This window comes from Mandrillus leucophaeus, unplaced genomic scaffold (assembly GCF_000951045.1).
Source record: "Mandrillus leucophaeus isolate KB7577 unplaced genomic scaffold, Mleu.le_1.0 Scaffold464, whole genome shotgun sequence".
In the NCBI taxonomy this organism is placed as follows: domain Eukaryota; kingdom Metazoa; phylum Chordata; class Mammalia; order Primates; family Cercopithecidae; genus Mandrillus; species Mandrillus leucophaeus.
The window spans coordinates 1,459,267-1,472,564 of NW_012104965.1; the positions used below are offsets into that span (position 1 = coordinate 1,459,267).

General features: G+C 39.3%; 1 protein-coding gene across 4 annotated transcripts in view; it reads left to right on the forward strand.

The window, feature by feature from the left end:
* IL12RB2 (interleukin 12 receptor, beta 2) overlaps positions 1 to 13,298 on the forward strand; it is a 90,263-nt gene that overhangs the window by 12,608 nt on the left and 64,357 nt on the right. For all 4 annotated transcript variants that reach the window (XR_001007647.1, XM_011994987.1, XM_011994988.1 and 1 more), the window contains exons 3-7: positions 977 to 1,264; positions 6,153 to 6,267; positions 7,575 to 7,759; positions 8,954 to 9,099; positions 10,046 to 10,196. Coding sequence is in view for 3 of the 4 variants with exons in the window: in XM_011994987.1 (XP_011850377.1) it covers positions 977 to 1,264; positions 6,153 to 6,267; positions 7,575 to 7,759; positions 8,954 to 9,099; positions 10,046 to 10,196 (885 nt within the window). In the remaining variant the exon portion in view is untranslated. The remainder of the gene's footprint in view (positions 1 to 976; positions 1,265 to 6,152; positions 6,268 to 7,574; positions 7,760 to 8,953; positions 9,100 to 10,045; positions 10,197 to 13,298) is intronic.

The window sequence follows — 13,298 nt, forward strand, 5'->3', positions numbered from 1 at the left end:
GATTAATATAAGGGTCCAATTATTTTATTTCTTCCTAAGAAAGTGGCTTGGTAACCCAGTTAGGCATCACAAATACATGTTTTACATTTCAGCACATTTTTCTTTTTTTTTTTTTTTGTTTTCTTCTTTTTATTATACTTTAAGTTCTGGGGTACATGTGCAGAATGTGCAGGTTTGTTACATAGGTATACACATGCCATGGTGGTTTGCTGCACCCATCAACCCGTCACCTACATTAGGTATTTCTCCTAATGCCATCCCTCCCCCAGCCCCCACCCCCTGACAGGCCCTGGCTTGTGATGCCCACCCCCACCCCCGTGTCCTTGTGTTCTCCTTGTTCAACTCCCACTTAAGAGTGAGAACATGCGGTGTTTGGTTTTCTGTTCTTGTGTTGGTTTGTTTAGTACTTTTTTTTTCCTGCCTCCCACCCTCCACAAGTTTTTTTTTTTTTTTTCTGAGACAGGGTCTGGCTCTGTTGCCCAGGCTGGAGTGCAGTAGCACAATGTTTGCAATGCTTTTTAAATACTCTTTTAAAACTGTCTTTTTTTCTTGGTACAAGTATTTAAACAAAAATTATAAATCATAAATGGTGATGGAAACAAATGTGTTTTTTTCTGGGAAGGCTTTAGTAGTCTGGTAAATAATTTGCATATGAGAGAGGCTGGTTTTTCTCAAAACTGTGTTCCTGAATGTTCTTCCAATCCTGCTTTCTAACCACTTTCCTGGTTATAGTTCTGATTATAGTATTACTGTTATGAGAAGGATGCATATTTTCATTCAAATACAGTTAGACTTCAATATGTTTACCTTCTGTTCTCATTGTACATCACTATTATAACCAGAGACATGTAGGTTAACAATATTTACATGATCTGATGGGGTTAATTTTACCCTGTTTTGGGGAATTACATAAACTCTTCATTTTGAAATGGGTTTATTATCACCAGCTAAATATTGCATTTGTATCTTATTGCAGATGAGTGCAAGAGAGGCGATGTGACTGTGAAGCCTTCCCGTGTAATTTTACTTGGATCCACTGTCAATATTTCATGTTCTTTGAAGCCCAGACAAGGCTGCTCGCCCTATTCCAGACGTAACAAGTTAATCCTGTACAAGTTTGACAGAAGAATCAATTTTCACCATGGCCACTCCCTCAATGCTCAAGTCACAGGTCTTCCCCTCGGTACAACCTTGTTCGTCTGCAAACTGGCCTGTATCAATAGTGATGAAATTCCAATATGTGGAGCAGAGATCTTAGTTGGTGGTGAGCATTCCATTTTGAATTTTTAAAACTTGGTGATCTTTTGGTATTTTTGATCTTTTGGTATTTGATGTTAAGCAGAAACCCAAATACAGGTCAATGTTCTTTCTTTTCCCACCACATTGAAGTATTTTATTTTGATACTGACATGAAAGCTTCAGTGTGAGTTCAGAAAATGGAATCTTATTTGGCAAGTCTCATTCTCTCTCTCTCTCTCTCTCTCTCCCTCTCTGTCTCTCTCTCTCCATCAGAACCATTTATCTGTTGTCCTTAACTCCAGTGGCAGAAAACATGGATCTCTGCAGTTGGGTCTTTATGCCTTTTTGACTTACGAGAATATGTTTAAAGCTACAGCCTCCTAAAAAGAAAGAAGAGATGTCTTTTTAAACTTATGCAGCCCAGGATGACTACATAGAGTTGAGCAGCACCTCTTGCCCTACCTAACTTAATGCCTCCCAAAATAGTTCTTCCATCCATGCTCACCTAGACCACTGGTTCTCATACTTAGCAGAATGTAAAATAAAACATTGATCACACTTACTATCTTTTCCTCAGTTCTCTAGAAAACTGACTCCAGCGAAATAAAAAGAAAAGTAAAGAAAAAACCTGACCTGCTAACAATTCATGAGAAGGGGGTGTGGGGCAGAGGAGTTACACAGCCCCAGGGAGGCAAGAGAGAAGGAGTGAGCCAGGAAAGGGAGAAAGGCAAATACCAGGTAGTAACATTACTGAACCGGCCACAGCTTCAACAGAAAATACAGCTGGTTGTTTATACTCTTCGGAACATTCCCAGAAAGAGCATATAGAAATCTCATGACAAGAGAAAGAAAGAAGAACTTAACTATGTCCCACTGGCCGAAGTCCACCTGACAGGGGATCAGTTTCCCACACTGCTGGCTTGCATTGCTGGTCCCTTCAGGCAGCTGCTGGGGGATTAGAACTAACCTGTCAGAGTTGACACCTGCAGCATGAGCCACAGGGCACAGGATGAACCAGCAGCCAGCAGCACACCTACCTGCAGTTCGCAACCTGTGGCCCACAGTCTTGCAGGTCCAACCAGGCAAGCCCGTGAGCAAGCATGGGCCCTGAGGGATTCCATGGCACCCTGTGCCTCAGTGGTTCCAAGGAAGCTTTGGGGTGGCAGACAAGAGGCATGAAGAGACTAGGAAGAATTGCTCTAGCAGGCTGGCTGACCAAGTCTCATAGACATGGTCTCTGTCATAAAGGTAGTGATATAGAGCTCAATGAGACTCTGTCCAGGAAAGATGGAAACCTCTTCTCTGTGACCATTAAGGATATATAGATGTACAGTTGGTACCAGGCAGTTTTCCTGGAGGGCCCCCAGAAGCATTGAGCCGAAGACCAAGCAAATGACCAAGCAGATCATTGGTAGGAAGGAGGTATAAACTAGGCCAAATACTCACCTTCCAGCTCAGGGCCTCCTGTTCATACCACTGTGAGTCATGTACTCAGCATTGACAGCCTGTGGTATAGTAGAAGTAGCATGGGCTTTGAATCTCAGCTCTGCCAGTAGCAGTGTACTTTACACAACTTAAATTATCTGAGCCTCAGTTTCTCCATCTGTGTTATGAAGATAATAACATCTACCTCATAAAATGGTCGTAGTAATTAGAAGACCTCTTATATGCAAAGTGCTTAATCCCATGCAAGGCCCATGGGAGGCATTTAGGTGATGGCTTTAGGCTTCTCAACAGCAACCTGGAATGTGGAAGGCAACAGAGTCCTGACTATAGACTCTTTTCAACTTAGAATTCTATCCTCAAAGTGTCAGTCAAATGTGAGGGTAGAATAAAGACATTTTAAACTATGCTCAAGATATTTCCTCCCATGCACCCTTTCCCAGGGAACTAATGAAGGCTATGCTCCACCAACCCAAGTCATTCGACAAGAAAGAAGAAAACATTAAATCTAAGAAACAAGAGAGCCAAAGGAAAAAAAGAAGGAACTTAGGAGACACTAAGGATGAGCAGTCCCAGAATGTCAGCTAGGTACCAGGCATGGAGGCAACCTGTCTTATATTGGAAAATCCACAAGGCTCCAAGAGAGAAGTCCTTAAGCAGATGAAATGGATAGAAGTGCCAATACATTGCAGTATATTGAACAGTGATTGAGATAATTGGCTTGCAAGTTTGAAATTTTATTAACAAGAAAACTAAACAAATGGAAAAACAAGATAATTACTAATTCTAAGATTAAAAGTTATACAGAAAATGAAAAGTTAATATAGTATTCTATATGACTCAGTCATGACTAGTGTGTGTATATGCATAAGTATACACTGTATAAATACATATAAACATATCTAAATGTATATGTGTACATGGGTACATATGTATACAAGGAAGAGATTTTCGTTTTTTTGTTTTTGTTTTTTTTTTTGAGATGGAGTCTCGCGCTCTCGCCCAAGCTGGAGTGCAGTGGCACGATCTCTTCTCACTGCAACCTCTGCCACCTGGGCTCAAGCAATACTTCTGCCTCAGTCTCCCAAGTAGCTGGGATTATAGGCATGCACCACCATGCCCAGCTAATTTTTACATTTTATTAGAGAGGGGGGTTTCACCATGTTGGCCAGAATGGTCTCCAATTCCTAATCTCAGTGATCCTCCCCTCTCAGCCTCCCAAGTTGCTGGGATTATAGACATGCATCACCATGTCTGGCTAATTTTTGTACTTTTAGTAGAGACAGGGTTTCACCATGTTACCCAGGCTCAAACTCCTGGGCTCAAGCTGTCTGCCCACCTCGGCCTCCCAAAGTGCTGGAATTACAGGCATGAGCCACTGTGCCTGGCCCAGGACTCTAACTTTTAAATATGAACTTATAAGTTAAAATGACTCTCAGACCACCTGTGTGGAGTCCCTGAGAAAAAAGGAAACTATTGTAATAGTCCAGGAAGAAGTGATCAAGTCCTTATCTAGGGCAGTGGCAATGGGAACCAAACATGGGAACAGATAACTCAAAACCTGGTGGAAGTAGGATCCACTGAATTTTATGACTAACTGGATGTAGAAAATGAAGAGGAAATGTTGAGAAAGACTCTGATGTTTCCAGTCTGTATGCCTTAGAGGAAGCTGATGCCCCAGGCAGCTTCATAAAATAGAACAAGAATAGATGTTGACTCAGAGAGAACTGGCTCAAACAGCTGTACCAATTACTAGCTATGTGACCTTGAACATGTTACCTAACGTCTCTGAGCCTCAGCTTCTTCATCCATTCTATGAGGTTAATCTGAATGCATCCCTCTTGAGTCATTTATACAGATTAGATGGCATCATGCACATAGTGTACTTAGCACAGAGTGTGGCACCTAGTAAGAGCTCAAAGGTTTGTTGTTGGAATTTATTGGCAACATTCCTTATTCTACTTCCAGCAAGAGCCTCCAGTGTTTTTTGTTTGTTTGTTTGTTTGTTTTCTTTTGAGACGGAGTCTCACTCTGTCACCCAGGCTGGAGTGCAGTGGCGCAATCTCAGCTCTGCGCAACCTCTACCTTTTGAGTTCAAGTGATTCTCATGCCTCAGCCTCCTCAGTAGCTGGAATTATAGCATGTGCCACCATGCCCAGCTAATTTTTGTATTTTAAGTAAAGAAGGGGTTGCACCATGTTGGCCAAGCTGGTCTCAAACTCCTAACCTCAAGTGATCTGTCCACCTCAGCCTCCCAAAGTCTTGGGATTACAGGCGTGAGCCACTGCATTCAGTGAGAAGAGACTTTTTTAAAGGAAAAGTTTATTATTCTATTGAAACTATATAAGCTAGATATCATTATACCCATTTTATAGATTCAACTGAAGCTCTGACTTGTCCAAGGTCACACAGTGGGCATTCCTGTGCCTATGTCTGTGGTGGATGCTAAGGACAAAAAAGACATTTATTTAATCAAGTACAGATTTTTTTAGTGTAGACAATAGCTAGGACTTCTGTAGTATGCTCATTTTATCTAACCTAAAGGAAATATGTATCTACACGTGGGTCTGGGTATTAGGGTAAAATGGGATGCCTGAATATCTAAGTATTTCTCTGACCTCCATTTTGTCCAAGAAATTCCTAGTTTGGGTCCTGTCTTTCACTATAAAATAGCTTTATTTAAAAATACACACCTTACAATAGAAGGGACCATGCTTGCTTTGTACATCTTTGTGTTTCCATAGCTAGCACTGTGCTTGGCTTGTGGGACGTACTCAATGTCTACATACATAAAAGAATTAATTTATAAATTCCTATAAAGTGCTCCAAGGGACACTGCAGAAATTAGATTTAGATGGTATAGCCCAGGAAGACATGAGTGAGGCGAGTGGGTATACATTTCTTGACAGCAAATGTCTGGTGAAGAAAGCAAGTAAGTCTCTCATTTTTAAAGGTTTCTAATATTTGAATGGGCATCACTCCAAAGGAAGTTAATTGATTATTACCAGGGGTAATGGAGCTAGCACTGGATGTTCACGTGTCAGGGAAAATGGTAGAATATGGAGAAAAGGCTTGGACTTGAGTTACCCACAGCTGAGCTGGAGCCTTGAATCTGCCACTTCATAATTATATAATCTTGGGTCAGATATTTCACCTCTCTCAAAAATAAAGATAATAATGGTATCTACCTCATGGGGTGCTATGCTGTCTAATTCAGAAAAACTGCACATAGCACTGGACTAGGCATATAGTAAGTATTTGATCCATATTTACTAGTATTATTACTGTTTCTAGGAGAAATTTTTGCCTTATTGGCAAACTGGGACTTGGACGAAATCTGAAAATGGCTTCTAGTTTACCTGGGTTTACGGCATGTGGGGGACATATTGTCATGTTGTTGGCAGATAATAACAATTTGGTTGAAATATCACCTGTGTGATATATAAGGTTTTTGTCTTTTCTTTTTAAAGTTGCTCCAGAACAGCCTCAAAATCTATCCTGCATACAGAAGGGAGAACAAGGGACTGTGACCTGCACCTGGGAAAGAGGACAAGACACCCACCTATACACTGAGTATACTCTACAGTGAGTGAGAGGCTGTATTCTTGCAGCTGTTTTGTAGATCTTCTCTTAAATGACATTTAGAAATATCTATTATTTATTTATTTATTTAGACGGAGTCTCACTCTGTTGCCAGGCTACAGTGCAGTGGCACAATCTCAGCTCACTGCAACCTCCGTCTCCCAGGTTCAAGTGATTCTCCTGCCTCAGCCTCCCGAGTAGCTGGGATTACGGGAATCCGCCACCACGACCAGCTAATTTTTGTATTTTTAGCAGAGACGGCGTTTCACCATGTTGGCCAGGATGGTCTCGATTTCTTGACCTCATGATCCGCCCTCCTCGGCCTCCCAAAGTGCTGGGATTACAGGCATGAGCCACGGTGCCTGGCCTGTCTGTTTTATTTTTACCAGAGAGAAGAAGCAATAGATACTTCTAGACAATTAGATACCTTTTTTAAAAGTTTCTATGTTTATAGTTAAAACTGCTTCATCCATCTACAGTAATATCCTAATATCTTGGGTCTGAGTTCTAACTCAGCGTTCTCTTCAGTGCATCCAAGATCCAAGTTATGGCTGTTCTTTCCCACTCTAGTAGGGTTAAACTGGTTGCATAAGATCGCTTCTCTTTTTTGCAGCTGCAGACTCTTGGGGTCATGATACATAAATAAACTCTTCCTTGTGGTAGTTCTCCATTCGCTTGGAGAAGTTTCTTTTTAAAGCACCATTGGCTGACCTAAGAGTCCATGAGAAGAGAGAGTCTGGGAGATTCTGTTCCTTGGAGTAGATTTCGTCATCCCATTAAAGATCCAGCTGATTTGTGCTATTCCTGAGTGAGGAGGAGATGGAGGAAAGGAGGGGTTCTGTAGTACATTTACTTTTTCTAACCTACAGGAAATATCTATCGACATGCAGGTCTCAGTGTTAGGGTAAAATAGCCCAGGATTCTACTCTGGTCACTGCTGTACTAGGAACTGACAGTTCTGTGCCACAGATGTCAAAGTGGCCACGGTCCTTAGGATAATGTGTGGAACTGCTCTGGGGAGCCAAGATGACAGCAGGGTTTGGGGAATTTCAGCAGCGTAGGCGTGGTTACCTATCTATCTACACGAACATGAAAGAACATCTCAGTTGTACTAAAAAAGGGAGTTGGGTGAAGTATAGTCTTATATGACCATATAATACAAATATTCCTGGTGTATATTACCAAGTCATAAGATTGACCTTTAAAAATTGTCTAGAATTCTAAATATTTAAACATTTTGTTCTTTTCTACTGTAAGTAGAAAGTAGTACATAAAACATCTTGCTACACGTGGTTGTGTTTTGTTTACAGGTTAAGTGGACCAAAAAATTTAACCTGGCAGAAGCAATGTAAAGATCATTATTGTGACTATTTGGACTTTGGAATCAACCTCACCCCTGAGTCACCTGAATCCAATTTCACAGCCAAGGTTACCGCTGTCAATAGTCTTGGAAGCTCCTCTTCATTTCCATCCACATTCACATTCTTGGACATAGGTACATTTTATTTCACTATTTCACTGGTTCTTTATAATTATTTTTAAAATCATTCAAATTTTTTTTATGGTTGTTTCAAGAAAGACAGAGATTGATGGAAATTGGCCAACAGGCATAGGCAAAAGATAGAAGTTACTTTCATGAAGGTCAAAGGGTGCATGATTCTAGAGCTGTATAATGATGGCTATACAAAGTGGGATGTTCAACATTATTCTCTCTGTTGGAGAAATTAGTTCCTGGATTCAAATCCCATGAAAGAATCAGCTACTAATGATACCAACTGACTGAGGACAGGGTCCTGTGGGGTCATTCAAGATGCTCAGTGCAAGCCCTTCTTGGAGGAGGTGTCCTTTCACCCCCGTGGCTACTCTCATTGTTGTGAGATAGGCTACATGTGGGCCTGCTAGGTTAGAGCAGCGAGGTACAAACTATGAATAAAATTTCTCAAGCCACAGGTGCGTCTTGCTCTGAGAATATTTACCTCCAACCCTGGAGTGAGCCAGTACATTCCTGAGCAAATGTAATTGGTCCAGTTGAATCAGAGGCCAATCTCAGGCATTCCAAGTTCTGACCATCCAGGGAGAATTGGGCTGCCTGAAGTTCCAACCTCACACTATGTGCTTCTCGCCTCTCTTTTCATGGCACTTCTTTGCATACATACTGCTAATGATGAGTCTGATCATTGGCATTTACTATACACTTTTCCACCACATTTCTTCTCAGGCTTCCTCCCATTTTTTGTCATACATCATTGATCTTCTTGCCACCTGTTCTTTTCCTCTGTCCCTTTGCTATGAATGTTCCTACCAACATTTCTTCTCTTCCTGAGGCAATCATCACTAGCCACCTCTGCTTCTCAGTCATTGGAATTCTTGAGTTTGGCACATTGGTTTTTAAAAAACCATTGGATTAAGTGGAGTTGAAACTTACCACTAATGTTGGTAGTAGTTATTTGGTGAAAATGAGATTTGATTAAGGGGGATTATTTTAAAGATTCAGAAGTGAATCCAGCTTTTAAAAAAATTCTTTCTTAAAGCCTGGAACTTTTCCCTTGTATATTTTACCAAATTTGATGGTTGTGCATCTCAGAACTGAGTTATGTCAAACTCTTTATAAAAAATCTCATGCCAGTACATAAGACAATTGCTGATCACGGATCCTGAACCACACTTTTTTGTTTGTCCTGGTTACTAGTGAGGCCTCTTCCTCCGTGGGACATTAGAATCAAATTTCAAAAGGCTTCCTCCGTGAGCAGATGCACCCTTTATTGGAGAGATGAGGGACTGGTACTGCTTAATCGACTCAGATATCGGCCCAGTAACAGCAGGCACTGGAATATGGTAATGATCTTTAGAGTGAAGGAAAAAACATTGAAGGGTTCTTAATATTGCTGCACAGACCTCTGTCTTTTCATACAGCAAAATATAGAGTTTAAGAATATTTATCCCAAAGTACACACTTGAGAACTATCAGAAAGTCACGTACGCCTCTGTTGATTAAGAAATATCTTGAATTTTGATCTCTGATTCTGAAATTTTTAAAGCTTTTGTAAACCAATATTAATTTTCTATAGTTTGTTTCTAACAGAGGATTCGTTTCTCCTTATTATTTACCCCCATCCTGTTATTACTTTTTAGCATTTAAAAAAGATATTGAAAAGAGAAATATTAAGAAATGTCCACAGAGATTTATATAGAATTTAATATTCCAAAGAAAAGGTCTACAATTTGATATAATATTAGGCATTACATGTTTTAAAATAAAATGTATGGGATTATGATTCTTTCCAGGATTGTTGTAAAATTCAATGGCTTATAATAACAAAGGATCAGTTCCACAGATAGCTGATATTCAAGAGAGTATAACTAATTAAAGCGTTTTTTTAAAAAAAGCCAGTTCTATGTTTGTGTTAAAACATTCATCACATTCTAATTGTAATCAAATAAAAAATAATCTCTAGTGTAGAAACTTCTCCAAGGTGTTTTGACACTTCATAGTTTTCAATCTTTACTTGTTTTTCAGCTGGTTTCAGGATCCCCCTCGAGAACCTACATAGATGGGTTCTTAGTCCCGGGAGATTTTATTTTATTTTTAATAAGAAGCTATATTTCAGATTAATATCATATCTATTCGGTAAGACAGTCATTGATATTTCTTCTCATTTAACGGTAGGTCTGAAAAACAAGTAGGATCAAACAGCCTGGGGTTTTTTCTCATTTTGTGTTAAAATTCTTTAAATTAGCAATCTAGTATTAATAGGCACTTTAAAAAAATGTCTGTTTCAAGGTTAATGTTACAGAGGCCAGAGGAAGACATGATTTGCTGGATCTGAAACCATTTACTGAATATGAATTTCAGATTTCCTCTAAGCTACATCTTTATAAGGGAAGTTGGAGTGACTGGAGTGAAACATTGAGAGCACAAACACCAGAAGAAGGTATGCGTCCAAAATATACATACATATTGGGGAGGAATAAAGGGGAGAGAGGGGGAAGATGTAACGATTTCCTTGGAATAGAATCTGTAAAGTACTGGTGCTGAATCAAAAAGTATGACTACATTAGTTAACAACTTAATTTTTATATTAACTTAAGTGCTGAAACTGTTCAAGGAAATATGTTTTTATCGCTAGGACATTTTTAACATTGGGTGAGTTCTACTCCTGTTTGCTATCAGTCATGTTGGTTATAATGCTTGGTTGTAACTCTTATCTCTCTTACTATCTCAGTAACTTATTTCACAGAGCTATAACCAGTAATTAATCTCATTTCTTGTTAAAGCTTCATGTATTTTATATTTTTGATTCGATGAAAAGTAATGTGGCTCAATAAGCTATATGAAAACTTGAAAGAAAGTAGGCTCTGGAGACACATATTTCAAAATAAAATTTAGCATCCAGCAATCCTCTCTTTGTCCAAATATTATAATACTGTACTTCAAGCCTTTGGTATTTACTGCACAGATGAGCACCACCTGGCCACCCATAGCTATGAAAAGGATATCAAATGTGTTTTTCAGTCTGATGAATTTTTATTTTTTAGTAATTATTGGGAAGGGAATGTTATTGAAGTATAAGAAAATATTTTATTGAAGCAAAAATGCCTATGTAAACTTTATACCAATATTAAATCTTTGGAGAGACAAGAAATAGCGGTCTGAATATTAGTTTTTAAAAGCACTCATTTATGCTGGGCACCGTGGCTCACGCCTGTAATCCCAGCACTTTGGGAGGCTGAGGCGGGTGGATCATGAGGTCAGGAGTTCGAGACCAGCCTGGCCATCACGGTGAAATCCCATCTGTACTAAAAATACAAAAAATTAGCCCAGCATCGTGGCACATGCCTGTAATCCCACCTACTCAGGAGGCTAAGGCAGGAGAATCACTTAAACCTGGGAGGCAAAGGTTGCAATAAGCCAAGATTGTGCCACTGCAATCCAGCCTGGGCAACGGATGAAGACTCCATCTCACAAATAAATAAATAAATAAATGCCCTCATTTAATGATATAGTAGAGAGCCTTTCATAATTTATATAAATATGACTCAGAGGAAAACTTTTTGGCATATAATCCATTGTTCATTATCTGGAACTTTTGTAACATTAATGTGCAAAATCTAAATTCTTACTTGGGAAATTTATGGATGCATGTAAACTAGCCTCGTAATTAAGTTGCATTTATTTTCTGTGAGCTACTAATGGCTTTTGATAACTGATGATCCTTAGCAATCATACATCAATGACATTCAAGGAACTGAAGGATCTTTAGCAGAATGTAATACCTAATATGTGATTCGTAGAATAATCTTATATCTTCTTTATTTCTTGTATTAATTTCATTTTTTTTTTTTTTTTTTTTTGAGACGGAGTCTCGCTCTGTCGCCCAGGCTGGAGTGCAGTGGCCGGATCTCAGCTCACTGCAAGCTCCGCCTCCCGGGTTTACGCCATTCTCCTGCCTCAGCCTCCTGAGTAGCTGGGACTACAGGCGCCTGCCACCTCGCCCGGCTAGTTTTTTGTATTTTTTAGTAGAGACGAGGTTTCACCGTGTTAGCCAGGATGGTCTCGATCTCCTGACCTCAGGTGATCCACCTGCCTCGGTCTCCCAAAGTGCTGGGATTACAGAATATATTTTAAAAGTTGTCTAAAAGTGAATTTATCCAACAAATGATAATTTATTAGCACTCATTTTATAATAAAATCTCTTAAATTAACGTTGAAACACTTGCCCTCTGGTTGTCACTTTTATAATCCAGAACTTACTTATAATATCCTTTTATTATACATAGTCAAAATAATTTTTTTAAAGACTATCTCATGAATTAGATTTTGTTTATATATGTGGTACAGAAAAAATTTTTGAAAATGGGCTATATTTTATGTCCCAGTTCAAGGTAGTAAATAGTCTGGGAAATATTTAAGTCACATCACATTAAGCTAAACTATAAACTAGGGAAACACTGGGCTTGTGAATTCTTGCCATTCTTATTCACATATGATAATGACCTCGTTAGAGATGTGTGAAAAGGTTTTTCTTTTCTTTTTAAAAGAGTGTTTGTCTTTTGAATTAAAATTCCTTCAAGGCAGCACAGTGGCTCTCATTTCCTATAAAATAAACCACCATCATAACAGTGAGTATAGCAACTCGTTATGGTTATGAACTCATGGATGATTATGAATTGAACCTAGGAAGCTGGCTTATGCAGTCACTGAAGGTATTCATAAGGAGAGAAACCCATACTCTGAGATACACCGCCTTTACCAAGCTCTGTTGGCTTCCTTTCTATCTCTGAATCTCCCTTTTCTATGTTTGATTTTTCTGTGGGTTGTTGTAGGTCTTTTTTCTCTTTCTCTAGGCTGCTTGGTTTTCACCCCTTACCCGCTGTTTCTGTCATCAGTTTCTTTATGAAACACCAACTGATGTAAACCTAAAAGGTGTGAATTTTTTTTTAACACGTCTTCCTTTTAACCCTTTCAATGTGTACTCATATGTAGCTTGACATTTAAAAAAAATTACTAGTAAGCTTTTTTTTTTTTTTTTTAGGTACTCTCTAAAAGTGTGAATGATTCTGTAACAGAGCTCTTTTTTTTGCAGCCTTTGCTTCTCAAAATTGAGAGGAATGTAATGTCTGCGGGTGGATTGGGTGCAGTTGTTTATATCATTTGAACAGTGGGTGAGGGCTTCCTTTACTCCATAGGGCCCTTTCCTATGTCATTAAATTCAGATCCTATCACTGAAAAACACTTTTTAAATGACCGCAAAATAAAGGGTAGGAGGAAAGAAACTGCTTTGCTGTGTTTAAGAGAATAGTCTTGAAATCAGCATCCATCAAAAGCAAGCCTGATAGTGACACTGGGAAGAAAGTAGCCACATTTTCCTTCTAGTGGGAAAACATTCTTGAATTTGGGCTCAAGGTGCCGAGACATGCCTGAGAATATGCACAGGTATTGAGGTAAGGTGATCTCTCACCACTTAGAACACCCAGGAAGAGATGCCAAAATACTGATGAATCAGCTGTTCCTTAATGCTCTCTTACCGATATGT